General features: G+C 44.7%; 1 protein-coding gene across 4 annotated transcripts in view; it reads left to right on the top strand.

Moving 5' to 3' along the window:
• Positions 1–16,083, top strand: part of NALCN (sodium leak channel, non-selective) — a 328,066-nt gene extending 311,983 nt beyond the window's left edge. For all 4 annotated transcript variants that reach the window (XM_069467070.1, XM_069467067.1, XM_069467069.1 and 1 more), the window contains 7 exons: positions 2,916–3,048; positions 3,719–3,834; positions 5,243–5,400; positions 8,298–8,448; positions 9,690–9,839; positions 11,520–11,637; positions 14,431–16,083. In XM_069467070.1, coding sequence (XP_069323171.1) covers positions 2,916–3,048; positions 3,719–3,834; positions 5,243–5,400; positions 8,298–8,448; positions 9,690–9,839; positions 11,520–11,637; positions 14,431–14,624 — 1,020 coding nt within the window. In that variant the 3' untranslated portion in view covers positions 14,625–16,083. The remainder of the gene's footprint in view (positions 1–2,915; positions 3,049–3,718; positions 3,835–5,242; positions 5,401–8,297; positions 8,449–9,689; positions 9,840–11,519; positions 11,638–14,430) is intronic.
• Positions 16,084–23,144: the final 7,061 nt, after the last annotated feature.

Genomic DNA, 23,144 nt, shown 5'->3' with positions numbered 1-23,144 from the left:
CTGGGTGAAAGAAACCAGGAAGACTTCTCAGAGGTGTTGGCATTTTATTAGGACTCTAAAGAATGAGAAGGTTTTTGATAACCTAAGTCTTGTGCTATTTCATAACATGCCATAATGGTGCTACAGGCATGGGGATTGCTTCTTTCACAATTGGAATGTGAGCTTGCTATGTACAGGCATACCTCATTTTATTGTGCTTCACTTTATTGCACTTTGCAGATATTGCATTTTGTGCAAATTGAAGGTTTGTGGCAACGCTGCATCCACAGGTCTGTCAGCGCCATTTTTCCAACAGCATATACTCGCTTCCATGCTCTGTGTCACATTTTGGTAATTCTTGCAATATTTCAAACTTTTCCATTATTATTATTTCTGTTATAGTGATCAGTAATCTTTGACGTTACTATTGTAATTGTTTCTGGGTGCTACAAATGGCTTCCATAAAAGACAATGAACCTAACTGATAACTGTTTTGAGTGTTCTGACTGCTCCACCAACCTGCCATTTCCCCATCTCTCTCCCTCTTCTTGGCCTCCCTATTCCCTAAATCACAGCATTGTGGAAATTAGTCCAATTAATAACCCTACAATGGCCTCTAAGTGTTCAAGTGAATGGAAGGGTCGCACATCTCTCACTTTAAATCAAAGCTAGAAATGATTAAGTTTCGTGAGGAAAGCAAGTCAAAAGCTGAGATAGGCCAAAAGCCAAGCTGTGAAGGCAGAGATCCTGAAGGAAATTTACATGTTCCTCCAGTGAACACACAAATGATAAGAAAGCAAAACAGCCTTATTGCTGATGAAGAAAGATCTAGTTGTGTGGATAGAAGGTCAAACCAACTACAACATTCCCTTAAGCCAAAGCCTAATCCAGAACAAGGCCCTGACTCTCTTCAATCTTATGAAGGCTGAGAGAGTTAAGGAAGATGCAGGAAAAAAATTTAAAGGTAGCAGAGGTTGGTTTATGAGGTTTAAGGAAAGAAGCCATCTCCATAACCTAAAAGTGCAAGGTGAAGCAGCAAGTGCTGATGGAGAAGCCGCAGCAAGTTATCCAGAAGATCTAGCTGAGGTCACTGATGAAGGTGGCTACACTAAACAGCAGATTTTCAATGTAGACAAAATGTCCTTTTATTAGAAGATGCCATCCAGGACTTCCATAGCTAAAGAGAAGAAGTCAATGCCTGGCTTCAAAGCTTCAAAGGACAGGCTGACTCTCTTGCTAGGGGCTATTGCAGCTGGTAACTTGAAGTTAAAGCCAGCACTCACTTACCATTCTGAAAAATCCTAGGGTCCTTAAGAATTATGCTAATCTACTCTGCCTATGCTCTACAAATAAAATAACAAAGCCCAATGACAGCATAGCTGTTTACACCATAGTTTACTGAATTTTAAACCCACTGTTGAGACCTATTGCTCAGAAAAAAGATTCCTTTCAAAATATTACTGCTCATTGAGAATGTACCTAGTCACCCAAGAGCTCTGATGGAGATGTACAAGGACATTAACGTTGTTTTCATGTCTGCTAACACAGCATCCATTCTGCAGCCCCTGGACCAAGGAGTCATTTAAGCTTTCAAGTCTTATTACTTAAAAAATACATTTCATAAGGCTATCACTTTCATAGAAAGTTATTCCTCTGATGGATCTAGGCAAAATAAATTGAAAACCTTCTGGAAAGGATTCACCATTCTAGATGTTATTAAGAACATTCATGATTCATGGGAGGAGGTCAAAATATCAACATTACCAGGAGATTAGAAGAAGTTGATTTCAACCCTCATGGATGACTTTAAGAGGTTCAAGACTTCAGTGAAGGAAGTAACTATAGATGTAATGGAAATAAGACCTAGAATTACAAGTGGAACTTGAAGATGTGACTGAATTGCTGCAATCTCATGATCAAATTTAAAGGGATGAGGACGAACAAAGAGCGGTTTCTCAAGATGGAATCTACTCCTGGTGAAGATGCTGTGAACATTGTTGTAATGACAACAAAGGAATTAGAATATTACATAAACTTAGTTGCTAAAGCAGCGGCAGGGTTTAAGAGGGTTGACTCCCATCTTAAAAGTTGTTCTACTCTGGGTAGAATGCTGTCAAACAGCATTGCATACTACAGAGAAATCTTCTGTGAAAGGAAGAGTCAATCGATATCGTGAACTTCATTGCTGTCTTATTTTAAGAATTGCTACGTCCACTCCAACCATCAGCAGCCACCACCCTGATCAGACTACAGCCATTAACATAGAGGCAAGACCCCACCAGCAGCAAAAAGATTACTACTCACAGAAGGCTCAGATGTTCGTTAACAATTTTTAGCAATGAAGTATTTTAATTAAGGTATATACTTTGGTTTTTTTAGACATAATGCTATTGCACACTTAATAGACTGCAGTATAGTGTAAGCATACCTTTAATTATGCACTGAGAAACCAAAGAATTCATGTGTGTCACTTTATTGAGGTATTCTCTTTATTATGGTGGTCTTCAGCCAAACCTGCAATATCTCCAAGTTATGCCTGTATAGTGCACCTTCCTAAATCTTAAACCATTTACTTAAGGCAGAGAAAAAATGTTATTTGACTTTCCACAGTTTGCATCATAGTGGCTACTTATCACCTGATGGAGGTGGCAGAAAGAGTATCCGGTATAGAAAAGCAGCTCATTTTCCTTGTGCCTTGAAAAAGGGCAATGAACTTGGGATCCTACAAGACTGAAAGCATATCATAAATGAAATATTCTTTTTGATTTTTGCTACAGATGATCTACCCAATGTCTGTGGCTTTTGAAAGATGACTTTGAAGTTAATTAAATTCTATATGGTTAGGAATATATGCACTCACTACAGTCAGTTAGCACAAATTTGTATTCTTTGCTACTCTCATCCTTGCCTCCCTCTTCCGCCCCACTGCCCCAAAGGTTCAGCCTCCTTTTTGCACTCCAGATGAATTTACATACTGGGCAACAGACTGTGGAAATTATGCCGGAGCACTTATGTATTTCTGTTCATTTTATGTCATCATTGCCTACATCATGCTAAATCTGCTTGTAGGTAAGTGATGTCCGTTGAATATTATTTAATCTCTTTAAACTCAGGTACTTAGATAATTATGTACAATTTTCAAGTAATTATCCTGTGTGGCTTGGGGAGAGTGTTTCATGGCATTAATTATAAATTGTTGCCTCTCAGTCCAGAAGCTGAAAAGAACTTTGAAAGGCATGTCAATGACAGTTGATTGCAATTTTAAGAGTTGTACTATTTATTATGATCATTAATTTCACAAGAGCTCTTCTCATGGATTGAGTTGAACACATATCAGAGAAAGCTACTACCTTCATAACCTTGAAATACCACATTTATGGTTTGAAGGGTACATTATTCACCCAGCTGTGGGGCCACCCAGAACTCAATTTGACCTTTAAAAACGGCCCTGGAACTCTCGACTGAGAGTTAAGGCCAGCTGGCATGAGTTTCTGTATTTACGGGACGTGTGTTTGTGCCCAGGACCTTCATGTTTTGGAAGGCCAGGAGCTGGATAAATGGTACAAAATATGCCAACTTGGAAACTATACTAGAAGCACTTTAAAAATTTGGCTTATGTTGTAAGTGGTAAAATCCACTATTAATAATAGATGTTTTCCCCTTTTAAAAAATGATGGATTAGTATAATTGTCTAATTTCTGGATTTCTCTCTCTCTTTTTTTTTTTTTTTTTGTTTAAGCCATTATTGTGGAGAATTTCTCCTTGTTTTATTCCACGGAGGAAGACCAGCTTTTAAGTTATAATGATCTTCGCCACTTTCAGATCATATGGAATATGGTGGATGATAAAAGAGAGGTAGGAGGCTGCGCTGTTGTTTCGTGCCCCACCCCAAAGAGACTTACCGACGTATCTCAAACACTGACGTGGCGTCAAGGTTGGCAATTGATGTATACTGGATTTTGAATGGCCATTGGCAAATTGCAGACAACTGTCACTGACAGTTCAGCGCAATAAGTTAGGAAGGGAGAGGGCTAGCATAGTGCCTCCCCGTGTCCTTTCCAGCCATGAACATCCCGTTCTTCAAACTTCCAGAAGTTCAGCAGGGAAACGAAGCCAAAGGAATCATCGCTGGTCTCAGGGCAGGGTCAGTCTATTACAGACTCATGGTCACCACACACTCAAGCAGCAATCCTCAGTAAAAGTACAAAGGAGTTATTTAAGTGGTATCTGAAAGCAGTTGTTCTGAATTATTTTTGAGTTGTTATTTAAATGTTTTAACCATAAAGCTTACCCAAGATTTTCTAGAATTATTAGCCAAAGTAGCAGCAGCTCTTGTTCCTTTCTTCCACCTTCCTCTTATTTTCCTTCTCCTTCTTCTTCTTCTTCATTTCTTTCTCCTCCTCCTCCTCTTTCTCTTCTCCCTTCTTCACCCCAGCAGCCACTGGGGCACAGTTCCAGGCACTGAGGATATAGCAATGAACGAGATGGAAGGGTCCCTGCACTCACGGAGATTATATGCCAATAAGTGGAGACAAAGAATAATAGTCGTAGTAGTAGCAGTATTTCAAGAAGTTATAAACACTTAGAAAAAGGTAAAACAGTAGAACGTAGTAGGGGGCAGGGCAAACTGCTCTAGCAGGATGGGCACAAAGCCCTGCCTGAGGAGGTGGCATCTGAAAAACAAGGCAAATTCAGCCACAGGAAGACCTGGGGGAAGGTCTGAAAATGGTTTCAGGAAGCATTGACAGAGGGCACAAAGACCAAGGAGCCCCAAGCATCATAAATGACAGATCTTGGACTCAAGACAAGGCCTGCCCGGGGGTACACGCCGCCCCCCTCCCCATAAGCGCTCGCTCTCTGGTACCGCCACCCCCACCCAGGCTCCAGTCTTCTCGAGTTTTTCTTCCAAAGTAGCACCGGGCATGCACAGCATCTGGCCTGACTCTTTCATCTCATCTGGATCCACTTGTATCTCAGGAACCTGCTTTCATCTGATACATGTGGACGACCGCACCACCCTTCACACCGAGATGCTAGTCCCTGACAGGGAGTCATCACTCCGATTTTCATCTCGTGCTCTTCTTAGCACACACAATCCCACCCAGCCTCCGAGGACACAGACAGCTTTCTTCATGCCCGGTGCTAATTATGCCATCCTTTGAGAAACAGCTACCTCCCCACCCCCGCTTTTCTCCCCCAAGAAACCCGAGCAATCACTCTGGCCTGGAGGTGATTTACCGGTTACCGTGCTCTCTGCCCGCAGGGCGTGATTCCCACGTTCAGAGTCAAGTTCCTGCTCAGGCTGCTGCGGGGGAGGCTGGAGGTGGACCTGGACAAAGACAAGCTCCTGTTCAAGCACATGTGCTACGAAATGGAGAGGCTGCACAACGGCGGGGACGTCACCTTCCACGACGTCCTGAGGTTCGTATGGGGAGGGTGTTCTCAGCTCAGCATCCCAGAGCTGAACCGGGCCCAGAAACTAAAGCTGTGATTGCTAAAGGGCTTAGGAAACACAACAGACAAGTGTGTTCGTAACCTAAAATGCCACCCCTCCCGTGCTCATGAAGCAGGGTCACACATCCCAGGCACAAAGTGCCCTTTGTCACCATCCGAGGATGATCGTTTCCAGGTTGGTGCCTCACACAGGAGGAGTGACAGCCCAGAAGGGCCCCTTCCCCACTGGGGAGTCCCCCAAGGGGAGAGGTGGAAGGGCCCTTGGGGATCAGAGTCCTGCCCTTCGTTTTGTGATGGGGGGACCACCACGGAGGAGTTGAGCAACTTGCTCACGGTTGCCGGGCTCTGTGGCAAAGCTGCTGCTGCTAACATCTGATCTTCTTGCTTGGACGGGTCCGACAAGAATTTGCCTGGCCTGCTCTGTGCTGGTTGCCCCGCCTTGGCGAAAACACCATGTCTTCCAGACATTTAGTGAGCACCCAGCCAGGACAAAAGGTCAAACCAAGGCTCTACCTTCTCTTCTCTCTGAGAGGCTTCTGTGTTTCTTCTCTGGGGCTGCTGTAACTAAGCACTGTACACTGAGTGGCTGCAGCTACCGAAATGTACTGTCTCCCGGTTCTGGGGGCAAGAGTCAGACCATGGTGTGGGCAGGTGGTTCCTTCTGAGGCCAAGAGGGAGAATCTGCTTCTCCCTGAGCTTCGGTGTTTCACTGGCGTGTTGGGTTCCTTGACTCGCAGAAGTATCACCCCAACCTCTGCCTTCACCTTCACGTGGCGTTGTCCCTCTGTGTGTGTATCTATGCCCAAGCCCTCCTTTTATAAGGAATCCAGTCATACGGGATTAGGGGGCCCCCTACTCCAGTGTGACCTCATCGTAACTAATTATTCTATCTGCAATGACCTATTTGCAAATAAGATCCCATTCCGAGGTATCAGGGCTTAGGACTCCAACATATATTTTTAGGGGGTGGGGGGAACATTCAACCCATAACGGCTTCTTAAACAGGGGTCCATGGATAAAATTCAGAGGTCCATATACTTCCAAGGGAAAACAATCACCTCTTTATTTTCACTAATAACTCCCTGAAATGCAGCATTGTCTTCGATGATGTAGGCATCAGACCACCGCAGCATTAACACTATCCATGTCTTTGTCACCAGTAGAAATCAGAGATGTTTTCAGATCACATTACTGACTGCCCTGGCTGGTATCTTAAAATATTATTTATGCTCCCTAGTACTTCTAAGTTATAGTAGTCGTCTGACCTCGGCTTGATATTATTATTTAATGGAATGATAAAGAAGCACTTCTGTTACTATATCACTAACTTTTTAAAGAAAATAATTTGAGAACCGTATTTCAATATAATTGCTTTCCTTTGAAAAATGTGAATTTCATTTTCTGCATTAGAGCATTATTCTAAGAAACGTCCCATAGGCTCCAGTCCCAAAGGCATCCATGCCACACACACACAAAAAAAAACGTTAAAAACGATGGACTGGCAGTAGCTGTTTCAGTTACATCGCGAGTACCTGACAAGTCAAATGCTGGGGATTGTGTCACCTATTTTTTTAGGAGCATTCAGGGGTACAGAAATATGCTTGTGCCCAGAAGTTGAAAAACGATCAGATCAGAACAGGTAGATTCTGGGAAAAGTCCAGTCGGGTTATCGATTTTTACCTCCCACTATTCACTTCTTCTGTAAGCTAAAAAGCAGAAAAAGACAGGACAGAAAATACATATAAATAACCTCCCTCTGTCGCTAGGAGCAGTTTTTCCTCCTAGTGACAGTTATTTTTTAGATTGCACGTGAGGCACATAGACATACTGTTGTCACTGATAATTAATGCTCAACCTCTGTGGAACACAGTGGTGCATCTCATAAAAACAGACCCAGGCAAAGTCAAGGTGGTGGTGTTTCTCCCCTTCCTCTGCCTCTACCCCGTATAGGGTAAGAACAATCAGTGATGAGTTTCTTCATGAATCAGGGAGGAGAGGAAGAGCAAATGCGTTTTTGTCCTCCATGGTGGGAAGAGACTTAGCAAAGAAGAGATGACCAATGTACCAGTGCTCTCGACAGCCCCCATGCTGTGGTTTGGGCTCTGGTGGTGCAGCTGAGCTCAGGGCAGGAGGTAGGCAGGGGCTGAGCAATGAGCTGGCATCCTGTGGCTTCTTCAGGGTGTACCTGCTGCCAGGAGGGGCTGTGTTCTCCTTTGGCAGTGGACCCCTTGGCCCTGAAACACAATGAGGTGCCTCAGTGCCCACGGGCCCAATGCAACACATCCGTGTGTTAGCATCACCAGCCACTGCTTGGGTGTGTTGTACCAAGGGCTACATGGCCGTGAATATTCAACTCTGGTGTTTTAGGCTCTAAAATTAATAAGGAAGATACAGGGGGCAAATGAGATAAATGGAGAGGTAAACGGGGTGGGGGCCGTGAGTGACACATGGCCGAGCATAGTAACCATGAGCCACTGGAGCTAACTGTGAAGAAAGGATGGAGGGAGCAACCTTCCTTCTGCAGGAGAGTCCACAGTCTGTTCTTACACAGCCAACAATAGAGATCGTGGCTTAGCCCGATCTTTTGTTTTCCAGGCACATAGAGGGCGCTTACTGTAATAACCTCACAGATATCAACTCACTTAGTCATTGAATAAAGTAGGTACCATGACTGTCGTGGTTTACAGATAAGGGCAGGAAGACGCAGAGAGGTGACAGGACCAGCCAAGTCACCACTATAAGGAGTGGTGTCAGAACACTGCACTCGTTGGACTGAGTGATGTCCCCTCTGGATTTTGAAATGTGTAAGGGTCTAAAGTCCAGATGCATCAGCCCTGCGATTGCTGTTGTGCTTCCCCCACCAGCATGCTTTCGTACCGGTCCGTCGACATCCGGAAGAGTTTGCAGCTGGAGGAGCTCCTGGCGAGGGAGCAGCTGGAGTACACCATAGAGGAGGAGGTGGCCAAGCAGACCATTCGCATGTGGCTGAAAAAGTGCCTGAAGCGCATCCGAGCCGTGAGTGAACTGCAAGCCCGTGGGGCGTTCAGACCACGTCCGCCTCCTGCACCGAGGGTGGCCGGAGGGCGGATGCTGCCAGCCTTGGCTCTAGTCATCCAGCTCTTCCCTCTCTAGCGGAGTCCGTCAGACGTTTCAGCTAAGTCACATTTTTATAATGTAACATGAAGGCTTAAAAATCAGTTTATTGATATTAAAATATTCCCGATATCCACTTATAAAACTCAAACTGTGCAACATTCCAAAGTTCTCTACATATTTACAAAACTACTTTTAAATTGCTGCTTAAAATCCCAACATACTGTTGATAATGTTGCTTGGTCTTTAAAGACCACCTTGCCTGGGAGTTTAATGATCGTTTTCTGCTTCCTAAATTCTAAGCTCATAGGATTCTCTAACTCCCAAGTTAATGAACATATACTGTGTTTACAGGGAATGCTTCTATTAGGGAATTACTTTTATGAATGCTTTTGACCTATGCTTCACACACAGGGGAAACATTAAACTGATTACCAAACATTTATATGTAACAGAGATTTTTTAATCTTGTTCCTCAGAACAACAGCATCAACTGCAGAGGCATATATTTCTATTGGAGAAGAAAAGGTCCCTAGAGAAAGGAAACACCCAGCCTCCCATAGCAAGGCCAGCTGCCCCCTGCAGTCCAGTCACAGCTTGCGCCTGTCGCTCTGCTAGCTCCAGGGATCAAACCTGGCCCCGAGAGGGCACAGAAAGTCCTGGTTGCAGTATGTGCCAAGACAGATTGGCCTGCTGGCTTGGCCTCCCGGCTTGGCCTGCAAAATCCGGGGCCAAGACAAGAGCAAAGGGTTTCTCACCCACCCAAGGCTCTCTGCCTCTTACAATTTGCAGGAAATGGGAGGTGGGGTAGCGTCTGCATTGGCTTAATGAGCACAGAATACAATGAAAAGGGAAAACATAGAACAGCCATGTTAGTAATTTTAAAAGCTAGTATTCTATCAATGGGCACAACTATCCCAATTGTTATATAAACGGAAGTTGAAGGGGAGGGCAGTTCCTAAGTCTCTAAGCCCTCCTTTGTATCAGTCCAACTTAATTGAACATGGACATTAGTTAAGGATTCCTGTTTGGGAATTCCTAAGAGGTCACCAATCGTGCAGGTCTTTGGCGAGGGGAGAAGAAAACGCAATTTGAGAGATGTTGGGGCAGAGGATGTTGGGTTGATTTTCCCGTTCCTTGAAGGAAAAGTCGTGTTTCCACAGAAACAGCAGCAGTCATGCAGCATCATCCACAGCCTGAGAGAAAGTCAGCAGCAGGAGCTGAGCCGGTTTCTGAACCCGCCCAGCATCGAGACCACGCAGCCCAGCGAGGACGCGAACGCCAACAGTCAGGACAACAGCGCGCAGCCCGAGGTATGGCGGGGAGGCGCCTCTCATCCGAGGACATTCCGTGGCGTCCTTTTTAAATACGACATAATAAATAAATGTGTGCTGGTCACATAGACATTTCAAACCAGGTGACAATATTTCTAATAGGAATATTTTTATTGAAAGAAAAACACCAAACAATGGAAACACGTTGAGCCAGATGATGTTTGTGTCTTTGCCATCCAGGTTCAAAAGATTCTGATCTGTATGAATACTAAAAAAAGGTTAATGTCCTGAACTTAATAATTCTGTGTGTTTTTTGTTTGTGGTGTTTTGTTTTGTCTGAAGAGTTAACAGCACATCTAAGAGCTGAATTTGAGGCCAGGGGTATTGCATGACTTAGGAGAGCACGGTTTACACGAAGCTCTGCCCTACGTGTTTTCTTCTCCTCGCTAAGAATTTGCAGTAAAATCAGTGAAAATGTTTGTAATTGGCTTTCAACCTCCTCAGATAATCAGGCTCATTGAAGATTTCTCCTTCCTTGGTTGGGCATCAGAAGACCATATGGAATTCGGGAGGATTAGCTTGGGGAGGTTCTATTTGCTGGGGCACAGCGTATTTTCATTTCCAAGTGCAATCTACATGTCTGTGGAAGAAGCACAGAGAATTATCAGTGCCCTGGAAGGCCCTGTGCTGTGAGAAGCAGCTGGCAGGGGGTCCTGCGCCTTTATGAGGCTGCACTTATGATCTGAGGTTAACGGCATGGAACTGACCCTGCGTTCTGTGCCCAGCCCCCCGGCAACGCCGAGCTCCGTGGTGTGCAGTGACAGTCAGGGGCCCCAGATCGACTTTGAAGCCTAAGGCTCCACAACCCACCAAGATGCACCAAGAGGCCCTCCTGTTTCATGGCCCCATTTTGGGGGATTCTGTACTGTCAGCTCCCCAGCCTGTAGGATTCATCTGCCACCGACGGCAGGACTTGTGCAGGGATCGTCAACCAAGGGGCCAAGGAGAGGCATCTGCAGTGGCCCCGCCGGGATCTACCCTGAGGGTGGCTGGCAATGCCTCACGGTGGGAGACAGGGCCATTGAGGCAGGGTAAAGTGACGATTGCAGAGCTCTTTGCTTTTAGATTAAAAAGCTGAGCGGTGACCAAATAACCAAGAGGGATATTGAAGAGATGTGAAGACCAAGGTGTCAGCTAGGAAAGGGAAAGGTGACCGGTGGACCAGAGAATGGGTAAAATGTGCAGACAGTCTGGTACCTCTCTTTGATTTTAGTTAGATCCTTGTTAGCTCTCTTCTCCCCTGGGGCCCATCCTAGAGCTCTGCCTGCTGAGAACTCTTTTCCGGAAGCTCCACTGACCTCCAGGTTGGCAGAAGTACACTGCCCCCACCCAGCCAGTCCCCACTGCCCACCTCCCTTCCTGCAACGCCACCACCCTTGCCCTGGTTTGCCAGCCGAGGCACAGAAGGTGCGGAGGGAAAGAGGTGGTGGGGGTGGTGGCTCAGGAATGCCCAAGAAAAGGTGCTCCCCGGAGAGCTGTGTCTCTTTTTCACTCTTTTAACCCATTTTCACTTTTCCTTTCCTGATTGCGGACACCATTCTTCCCGCTTGTTTTCCTGCCATGTTGCTTCCTTTCTTACAATAAAAGGAGGGCAGAGAGAAGGGACAGGGCATGGTGGCAAGAAAGGCCGCAGCTGCTTCCTTCTCTCATCCCATGCAGACAGGCAGCCAGCAGCAGCTGCTGAGCCCCACGCTGTCCGACAGAGGAGGCAGCCGGCAAGATGCGGCCGACGCAGGGAAACCGCAAAGGAAGTTTGGGCAGTGGCGTATGCCCTCAGGTACGTACCTGCAGCCGTTGCCCCACTGACTGAGGCATCTTACAGGTATGTACTCTCTGTGTGTTTTCAAAATGCAAGTCTGAGTCTATGGTTATGTTCACAAAACAATGAAAAATGTACCCTGTGCAAAACATTCCCCCCAAAATAACTTTGCTAAATATGACCATATTAGCTCCCATTTTCAGGTACCAGTGTTGTTAAGATGGCACCTATTAACAAAGTGAGATACTACAGCCAAGATCCAAAGAGAAAAGAGGGAGATTTCCAAGGGCATCCTGTGTATGTTCAAGGCATTGCTCAAACACAGGCAAAACTTATATAAGAGGGAGTGGGCAGGCCGGGCGCAGTGGCTCACGCCTGTAATCCTAGCACTCTGGGAGGCCGAGGCGGGTGGATCGTTTGAGCTCAGGTGTTCGAGACCAGCCTGAGCAAGAGTGAGACCCTGTCTCTACTAAAAATAGAAAGAAATTATATGGACAACTAAAAATATATAGAAAAATTAGCCGGGCATGGTGGCACATGCCTATAGTCCCAGCTACTTGGGAGGCTGAGGCAGGAGGATCGCTTGAGCCCAGGAGTTTGAGGTTGCTGTGAGCTAGACTGATGTCACAGCACTCTAGCCCGGGGAACAGAGTGAGACTCTGTGTCAAAAAAAAAAAAAAAGAGTGAGTGGGCAGACACAATCATTCAGAAAGTGCCACAAAGTTCTCAAAGAAGACACAGACCCCTGCTTTATCTCAACATACACTTTGCTGCTGAGCCAGTCCCCATCTTTATGCAAGCTCCTTTACCTCGATAATAACAATAACAGCAGACATATATATAATACTTACTGTATGCCAATCGCTATTGTAAGTGCTTTCCTTGTGTTCCCTCATTTAATCCTCACACTCCTATTATTTTCCACGTTACTGATTCAGTAAGAGAATTTTCTTCTAGAGGAATATGGGGTTGTGAAAAACCAGGGTGATCCCATTACGGGTACTCAGGACGGACGGATGGAGCACTGCTGCACAGCCAGTGTCCTCTGCACACGGTTTTTCCTATAGATAACTGAGTCCGTGCTGAAGTGGGGGCTCTGCAGTGCTCTTTAGCTATGCCTGACTTCAGCCCAGTGTAAGTGAGAAGATGGATGATGTTGCAGACTCTTCTACAGCACATCTGTTCCACAAAGTGGACAACAGTGCAACTGACTTTTTTTTTTTTTTTTGAGTCAAAGTCTCGCTCTGTTGCCCAGGCTAGAGTGAGTGCCGTGGCGTCAGCCTAGCTCACAGCAACCTCAAACTCCTGGGCTTAAGCGATCCTCCTGCCTCTGCCTCTCGAGTAACTGGGACTACAGGCATGTGCCACTATGCCCGGCTAATTTTTTCTATATATATTTTTAGTTGGCCAGATAATTTCTTTCTATTTTTAGTAGAGACGGGGTCTCGCTCTTGCTCAGGCTGGTCTCGAACTCCTGAACTCGAGCGATCCACCTCTTCGGCCTCCCAGAGTGCTAGGATTACAGACGTGAGCCACCGCATCCGGCCGCAGCTGACATTTTTGAGGCTAAAGATGTTCAGTGGATCCTCATTAACACCACCACCAAGGAAAACGTCCTGTGTCATATCCAGGAGTTTATTGTTCAGGATCAAGGAGGCCTAAGCTTCTGCCTGGTTCAACCAAAGCCAAGAATGAGGGGAAACTAGACTGAGTAGGTGGCGGGGCCAGGTCATGTAGAGCCTAAAATTACAGTCTGAGTAGGCTCAATGTTATCGTGTAGGCAATTAGAAGCCAGTAAAGATTTCTGAGCAATATGTGACATTTGGAGTCCATGCTTTAGGAAGATTAACTTGGCAGCAGCTAAAATGAAAGGGCAGAGCCCGAGGCAGGTTGCAAGCTGGAGGATGTTAGAGTGGTCTGGGCGTGAGGCATTGCAGGCCCGGACTGAGCTGCTGGTCTACACCCTGCAGGGACAGATAGGAGAGATGATTTGGGGAGAACACACAGTCCTTGGTATTCATGGAAATGGATAAAAGAAAAGATGCTGCCAAAAGTGCTTCCAGTCGTCCATGCCTGGGTGGCCCCAATGTTGAAAATGGTGACAACCAAAGGGACATGCTGTTGGGGTCAGGCTGAATTTGAGGAGGCAGAGGGGAAGAAAAAGAGCATTTTAAGGGGGCACCAACGATGTCCCAGGTGTCATGCTATGTGCTTTCTTAGATCATCTCATTTAATCTGTTTTAATCTTCACAATAGTCTAAGGAGGAAATTTTCATTCTCTTCATTTTATTATGGAGAAAACTTGGGTTCAGCGACATGAACTTGCCCATGTCTGCATTGCTACAGGTTGGAGAGGTGGGACCCACACCCATGACTGTGGGACCCCAAAGCCACATCTTTCTTTCCACACTCTCACCATATCCCTCCTGTCCCCTTGCTATCGATTACCTGCTCCCTCTTTTTCCTCTTTTTTAATATGCATATGCTAATGAACAAAGATACACACACATATATGACACTTATATTTCCCTAAATTGGAAGTTTTAGTGATTTTCTGGTTTTTGTAATTATCTCAAAATGAAAGGGGTGAGTTTTTTTTTCAAATGGTCTTATTTATTGTCCATGATCATAATTTTAATATCTATTATGAACCTAAAGAATCAAATGCTGAAAAGGTCTCTTCCTTAACATCTGTGGATAGGACTTGTTAGCCAAAAGCATTACTGATGGGACTATCGTGGTTTTTCAGGAATGATTGCAATAGGGAGAAACCACACCGAGTTGCTCACAGGACTCTTGTTAATCCCACAGCACCAAAACCAATAAGCCATTCCATGCCTTCGGTCAACTTACCGTTTGGAGGGAGGACCACGATGAAATCTGTAGTGTGCAAAATGAACCCCATGACTGACGCAGCTTCCTGCGGTTCGGAAGTTAAGAAGTGGTGGACCCGGCAGCTGACCGTGGAGAGTGACGAAAGTGGAGACGACCTTCTGGATATTTAGGTGAAAGTCAATGCAGATGGAAGTCTCACGGTGGAAACTATTTTCTGCTATTTTCCTTGATCGTCCAGTGAGCAACCTGTGATTGATGTGTAACTTAATTCCAACTTGTCCCAAGATTTTTTAATTTTTGTCCTGCCACAGAAAGGCATAAGCTGTGTGTATGATGGGTTATTATCACTGTTCAAGAAAATTTGTATAATGACAGTATTGATAATATTAGAAACTATACCAACAGCAGATCATTCAAAATTTCATCTATTCTGTCTGTGTAAACTAAGATGTGTAGTCATATGTGCTCTTAGACATTGTGACCATCCCCCCAAAGAGTGCTAAGCCCAAAGTGGCTGATATTTATGGTACAGGGGCTATAGCTTTAGTTCACATTTTTCCCATTTCCACTAGAAATACTTCTCTTGGGAGAATTTATTTATTTATGATTGATCTGAAAAGGTCAGCACTGAGCTTATGCTAAAATGATAGCAGTTTTACAAACTACAGATTCTGAATTTTAAAAAAGTATATTCTTTTTCTCATGTTATTTTTTAAAAATATGCACAAGATGTTTGGAGATCAGAGCAAGTTGATTTCTGTCCTCAGTTACTCTAGTGAAACTGTTGCCAGCTTCCAAGAAAATTGTGTGTGCAGGCACCAGGCAAAGAAATTGGCCTGGGATACTTATTGGTTTAAAACAAACCTGTAGACAGATCACTTGAGAGACAGGGTTGTGCAAAGATGTTAAGTTTCTTAAAAAGCCTGTTAATAATTGAGTTAGGCAAAAAGAGTAAAACTATATAACTAAACTTATTTAAAAAGATCTTTGCATGTGTGATGTTATCATCGGCTTTATTTCTCACCTAAGGTGTGTTTTTTTGCCATAAATCAGCAGAGACATTATGGGTTGATCCCAACATACCACTGCTATATTAGATTCAAAATGACTTTTCCATTACCAGAACCTTCCATGGAAATAATGGTGCCCTGCAAAATCTCGCTTCGAATTCAGTTTAGGTATCCCACAACTTAACTGTATTTCTTCACACATCAGTGGTCCATGTCCTCTGGGAAAATTATAAATGCAATATGATTACAAAGTACCGTTGGACCTCTCGTGCTGGGTCAGCCAAGTAGAAGTGGGTTTGGCCTTTATATTATAGACTGGAGATTTCTATTTAGATTTTTTTTTTAATAGAGTGATTATCGCTATTAAATCCTTTGACCCCCGGTTGCTTTATGATCTCTTCTTCTCTATTTAACATTCTTCAAATAGCCAAATGTCACATTCCTTCTGTATCACAAATGTAGCACTGTGGTGACAGTCTGTACTTTATGTGATTCATTGTAACCGTGAGATAATGGGCAACTGAAGTCAGTGCAGCTGAAAGGATTTTATTTGATTTTATGTTCATTTGGATTTTATTTTTTGTACATAAAAAAATAAAATATTGGATTTGTAAAAGAATTTACACTGAATTGATGATCACTTTTAGATCCTTTTCTTGTGTGTGTTGGGGGTGGGCAGGAGACTAGGTAGCTGGCACTTTGCAAACACTGTATTGAATATTTAGTCCCTAATTAGTTGGCAAAAGCTCTGTCCCTGATATTCTTTTCGGCTCAATTTTCCGAGCCAGAATGTTCCTCGTACGCTTGTGCTGATAAGGCTGAATGAATCCCCTGCGCCTTCCAAGCCTACAACGAGGCAGAAAAGGTGCTTCCATGTCCAGGGCATGGGTCTGTACTAGTGCTGCCTAAAAACAAGATTTTTTTTTTTCTTGGCTCATTACACTTGTGTAATACAGCTTCATTCTCCCAAAACTGCTGAGCCCTTCCTAAAACGTCTGTAATTGATGTTCAGCGGAACATCATTGTTGTTCATTCTGCAGTGAAGCGAGAGGCAGAATACCAATGTGCTTAAAGCTACAGCACCCTATATTTCAATTAAGTGAAACAGCCGGATGGTGCCTTCTCTATTTTCCTGAAGCAGGTAGGGCAGAGAAGACAAGTGCCACCCCCTTTTTAGGTTTTACCCCTGGATACATAAGCATAGGAACAATCCAGTTACCAGATGGGAAAACTTAGGCCACAATGTTCCCTGGTCCTTAGGGAAGCCAGACACCGATACTAATCCCGTCATCATGCCACCCACCGCCTTTAATTAAAGGATGCTGTCGGCTCCAAGGGAACCAGAAAGCATATGAGCTGGAATACTTGACACAGAGCCCCCAGGAGAGAGCGGACCACACATGCATTGCCCATATGGCAATTCAAGGAGACTCAAAGGGAGCGAGTGGACAGAATGGCCAGGCCAACGCTATTCACTCTATTCTTAGTGGTGGTTCCAGACCAGCGCCTATCAGCGGTGACAGGCTGTTTGCGCCCTGCCCAAGCTGAATAAGATAAGGGCATGTAGAAGAAAACCAGTGTTACAAAGCTTTACATGAAAGTGGTTTCCAAGCCAGTGGAATAATGTGCTTGCCTGTTTCTTTGTAGGACGTGGCATTCTATAGAGGGGTCGTTTTCAGTATATTATTGAGCAGTGGCTCTCTTTCTAGAACCAAGTCCTCCAAGGGATCCCCAAATTTTAACCAGGCAAAAGCAGGGCAGCCCTAGTGGAAGTTGGGGTGAAGATAAATAGTCCCGGCTACTCAGGAGGCTGAGGCGGGAGGATCGCTTGAGTTCGGAAGTTCGGGGTTGCAGTGAGCTGGGACCCCACCACTGCACTCCAGCCTGAGCAACACAGCGAGACCCTGCCTCAAAAAAAGAAAAAAAAAAAGGAAGAAGAAGAAGAAAGGAAGAAGAAGAAGAGGAGGAGGAGGAGGAGGAGGAGGAGGAGGAGGAGGAGGAGGAGGAGGAGGAGGAGGAGGAGAAGGAGGAGGAAGAGGAGGAGACACACAGCGAGGAGAACGCCAGGTGAAGACACAGACACACAGGGAAGAAGGACACGTGAAGATGGCAGAGACACTGGAGTTACGCTGTCGCTGGCCCAGGAACACCTGGGCTGCCCCAGGCTGTAAGAGGCAAGGGAGGACCCTCCCCTAGAGGCTTCGGAGGGAGCATGGCTCCCTGTCAATACCTTGATATTGGACTTCTAGCCAGAAAAACCATGAGAGAATAAATTTCTGTAGTTTTAAGCTACCCAGTTTGTGATACTTTGTTACAGTAGCCCTAGAAAACTAACATGTCCCCCTGCCACCCCACTGCAGTCTCCAAAAATGGCCCAAATCACCCTAGTGCACCAAGGAACCCAATTTGAAAAACACTAGTATAGATGGAAGATCATGAGCTTTGGAGTTCAGATTTTGCAAGTTCCAGATTTACTGGTTACTTTCTATGTAATTTTGGGTGTGTTTTATACCGTCTCTAAGTCAAGAGTCAGCTTCTTGCTTTAAAGAAAAAAATAAGACAGAAGAGGGATTTTATTCACTTCATTTACTTGAGAAGTTCACTGAAGCTACGAGATGGGCTTAGTCTGAGCTGACATGCAACACATTTCAAATCGTTAACCAGCTGTCCAGCCTCTCTACCAGAGTCTTGAGTTGACCGATTGTTAAGCTTTTGTTTTCTCAGGTAAGGTTTACAGTCAGGTTAGGAAACTACCTCGGGGCAAGATTTAAATGATGAGTTGCCGTGAGGGCCACTCCTTCCTCTAATGCAGTTCAACCTCCACAGAGAGCATTTTCATAAAATGCCTGCTTGGCACCATTCCAACAATACACCAAAATAATTATTTGTCTGAGTTCTTTAGCTTCTTACATTTTCCGTCTTCATCCGGCTTCTCCACAGGGTGGCATCTGGGTAAAATAGATAAATTAAAAAAAAAAAAAAAAAGTATTCTGAAACCTTTGTGTTCAGTGTGCTTTGTCAGTCTTCCAAGTCCCTAACAGTGAATTCAAGTCAAAAACATGCTGGCGTCCATCCCTGGAATATGGAAGAAACAAAAATGCAGCTGACGAGGCAAACGCTCTCAGCCCTCGCGGGGAAGGGGCTGGGGCAGAACGCTCTCCAGTTCCCACGGCGTCCACTCTTGGCTGCACTGGATGGCCGCTCAGGGTCCTGCCGACCTTAAGAGTCCGTGAAACATCCTCTTGGGTTCTGTGCCCGCATTCCACCCCAGTCTTTGCCCAAGCTAGAAACCGTCCTCCGGAGTTGCTCTCCACAAACCAACATGTGGAGGCCACTAAGTCTGGAAAGGAGAACCCCAAAAGCACCAAATAAGGTGCTTGTGAGGAGCTATCCTCTTCCCCTTGTCTTCCTCTTGATACAGCTCTGCCCTCGCATGTCCCCGTGGCATGTTAATGAGTCAGTCAAAGAGGCGATATCCCTCCTTTCTCACACCAACCCTCCCACCCGCAATCCACCTTCCAATCCTCCCAAGAAATACTGCTCCCACATCGGCCCTCCCTCCCCGAGATCCTCTTCCTCCACCGACCTGGCCTCCGCTTCTCCCCATACGGACCCTACTGTCCTTTTCTCATTCCTCCCAGCCTCACTGAGTGCCTTTGCCTTTCCTGCAGCCATATAAGTTCTTTCTCCAGGACCTCCTCTTGCCTGGATCCCCCTCTGGCTCCCCTACTGTGCTATAAGGCAATTGTTATATCTGCCATAGAAAGGGGTAGTGGAGATTGGGGGAGGCTCTTCAGGTGGTGGTGCCATCTGGATTAAGCATTAAAGAAAGGATAATTGGATTTAAATCATCATCATTGGAGACACAGCAGACAGAATGATGCCTGGAATAAAAGGAGGAAAATTCTGGAAGAGAGAGTGAATGCCAAGCCTTGTGCATAGGCACACAGAGGGCAGAAGAGAGCCTTGGGTCTGGCCAGGGGTGTAAAGAGCCTTGACTGCCCCCCCCACCCCTTGCACTGTGACCATCAGAAAAGGGTGTCATCGGAGGTGGGCAGGGGTGAGATTATAGTAACAGCGCAAGACCCACGCTCTAGGAGGAGCAATGTGTGCAAGGGAATAGAGGAGGGAGAGGAGGCTCAGGATGAACATTTACAATACTGCAATTCTCTAAGTGAGGGAAACCTAGAAGTTGGGCCACCACAGTGGACATGGAATGAGGATGGAGGTGACAGTGACTGTGGAACCTTGCCAGGCTGTGCTCATTCATCTGCCACCAACAACTTGCTCTTTCAAACAACACTGCCCTTTGGCCATCTTTCCTTGAACTACGGGACCCACAAAAATGCACTGACCATTTACTGGACCTAATTTCAGAAGCCCTGTCCTCCTCTAGCTTTCTCCCACAGGCCTGCTATGGTAACGTCTATTTAACTTAAACATTTTTCTCTTTGATTCTCAGTTCCCTAGACCACTTGTTAGTCTTTTGTATTATAATTGCTTGGGGTACTACTCCTGGATCTTGCTAGTTGAATGGAGTTTACTAGTTGGGAGTTTACTAGATGGAGGTTTTCTAGTTAATGGGAAAGGGTGGCTCTCCAAACTTACTGCAGATGTTACCTGCAGAACATCTCTTCTCTCCTTGACTTTGGGGTCACATTTTGAGATATGGGCATCTAACCATTCAGATTTGATTGTGGGGATAGGGTGAAAAAGAAGAAAGTAGGTGTTAGGGGAAGAGAACTAACTAAGGTAAAAGGAAATAAAAGTTCCTTAGAAAGACATACATTCTCCATTTATCTACTGACCACAGTGGTCTGGAATCAGGACTTGTCGTAAATAATGCCACTTGACGTTTCCTGGCTAGACTTATGGGCTATCACCAGCAACACCTATCCATTACCCACTGCTCTTACCCAGCTGGGCTCAGGTCCTAGATCTTTGTTGTATCATTAGAGCACCTGAACAGTCCCAGACCTTTCCCTAACCAAGCACAAGGCCAAGGCTTCCTATTAAAAAACAGAAAAGTACTTTCAGTATCCTTCTTTCTCTCCAATGTGAACTTTTCTATATGGTTTCCTTCCCCTTTGGCTTCATACACGGATGCTCTCTCCCTTCCTACCTCTTCCAACAGACAGTTCGTCTGTATCAACTCTCCCTTTTCTGACACAGCATCTTCCTCTAGCATCCCCTCCATTCCTGAACACAAGTCACACATAGCCTGGACATAAGTGACAGCCAACTCCTTGCATCTTTCCTGTCCTAGGACATTCTTCTTCTCTCGGCAATGTCCAGTGCAGTTCAGTGAGCACAAGTTCGAGCCAGACAGATTTCCTTTCCCGGGATGATCTTCTGAGAATTCAATTCACAGGTAAAACGCAAGTTAGTTTTCCAAAAGACAGATTATTCCCTAATTAGGAAGAACTCTCTGGACTCTTGCCTATAGTAATTTATCAATGGAAAGTATAAATAACACGAGACACACTGTAATTGCCTGAGAGCAGCTATTGTCCAATCATGAGTCATCAGATAGTTCATTTAACTATTCATCCACTGAAGATTAGGACAGGCATTCTTCTTGTTCTTTGAGTCTATACATGGAAGCTTCTACCCTCATGGTGCTCATGGCTTATTGGGGAAGCACAAAATAAACAAGTAAATACATAATATGTCAGAAAGTTTTAAGTGTAATAGAGAGAAATTAACTAGGATAAGGGAGATAAACATTCCTCTTTGATATAATTTAGTTGTTAAAGGGCTCATAAGTCGCCGTTTGGGCAGAGACCTGCAGGAGGTGACTGCAGCACCGTGGGGATGTGCCTCCCTCAGAAGGTGCACTTGAGCTGACAGCCTCTGGCTGCAGGTGTTTCCGGATCTGCCTCAGTTTATTTTTTTTTAACGTTTTTTCTATTGTGATAAAATGTATATAGCATAAAATTTGCCACTTCAACCATTCTTAAGTGTACAATTGAGTGGTATTAATTATATTCACAACGCTGTGCAGCCATCACTACTATCCAATTCCGAAAACTTTCATCACCCCGAACAGAAATTCTATACCCCTTAAGTAATAACTCCTCATTTCTTCATCCCCCAAGCCTCTGGGGCCCTCCAATCTATGCTTCTACACTCTGTCTCTATGGATTTACCTACTCTCAATATTTCCTATAAGTAGAATCACATAACATTTGTCCTTTTGTGTCTGGTTTATTTCACTTAGCATAATATTCTCAAGGTTCATCCACGTTGTAGCATGTATCAGTACTTCATGCGTTTTCATGTCTGGATACTATTTCAGGGTGTGTACACCACATTTTGTTGATCCATTCATTGGTAACACTCGTGATTATGTTAGACACCCCTCCCCGTAATCCAGGATGATCTTCTCATCTCAAGTTTCTTAACATGATCACATCTGCAAAGTCCCTTTTGCTGTGTAAGGTCACATAATCACAAGTTCTGGAAATTAGGATGTGGGCTTCCTTGGGTGGAGCATTTTTCTGTTGACCATAGCAGGTCTCCAGCCTGAAGAAGGGTAGGTGGAAGAGAGAAAATCGGAGATGAAATCAAGTTCAAGTTGGACTAGTTCAGTTTCTGAATTAAGACTGTCCTTGCTACCTGAGATGACCACTGGACATTTCTAATACCTAAGGGTGAGCAGAAACGTTGTGGGCTGCCAGAGTTCATAACTGGGACCAAGGGAGAGCTACTGAATACATTTTAAAGAGATGACTGAAAACTAAAAGTCAAGTCTGTTTTAACTATAGCATGAAGTTGAGCTTGTCTAACATACCAATGACGTGTTGAATTGGAGATGTCATTAGACTTCAAAGAAGAGAATGTAGACTCCACAGTTGACTAGACAAGGCTGGGGATCACCAGAGGTGAGGGGTCCACATTTGGGAACATCAACCCCAAACAAAACCAGCTCTGCCTTCAACTGTGCTAAGTGAAGTAAGCCAGTCACAAAAAGGCACATACTGTATGATGTCACTTAAATGAGGTATCCAGAGTAGTAAAACTCATAGAAACAGAGAGCAGAAGGCTAGGTGCCAGGAACTAGAGGAGAAGCAAGCTGTCATTTAACAAGTATAGAGTTTAAGTTTTGTGAGATGAACAAGTACTGGGGATGCTGCGCAACAACATGAATATACTTAATGCTACTCAACTGTACACTTAAAAATGGTTAATATGGTAAATTTTGTCATGTGTATTTTATCACAATTAAATTTTTTTAATTTTAAAAAATACATCCTGTCATCTGATCCCCAAAGGTAGTGACCAAACTGAAATAGCAAAACAATTCCAATGCCACCTTAAATTATGCTTCCCTGTCTATCTGCTTTCTATACTGGACCAGTTTACCTGATTTAAATTCAGTCTTGCAGTCTGCTAGCTGACAAGACCCTTGCTGTCATCTAAACCAGCAATGGTATCTTATTATTTTGCCCCAGTGCTGTATGTTACCCATTCAACTTAAAAATCCCCGTGCAGTATGCCTAGCAAATCCCCAAATTCCATTTGAATGCCAGAGAGCTGGTATGTCTGTCCATTGAATTAAGCCATGGAGGGTTTGTTTAGAGGCAGATTTCAAGTTATTTCTCATTCTCCCTTCACGGGCAGTGGTTCAATGTCAATGTCAATTTTTAAGGCTTGGTTACAGAATCAACTAACCTACAA

This window comes from Eulemur rufifrons, chromosome 4, assembly GCF_041146395.1.
Source record: "Eulemur rufifrons isolate Redbay chromosome 4, OSU_ERuf_1, whole genome shotgun sequence".
In the NCBI taxonomy this organism is placed as follows: domain Eukaryota; kingdom Metazoa; phylum Chordata; class Mammalia; order Primates; family Lemuridae; genus Eulemur; species Eulemur rufifrons.
Note: the sequence above shows the minus strand (reverse complement) of the source record. Positions and strands in the feature narration are given on the sequence as shown.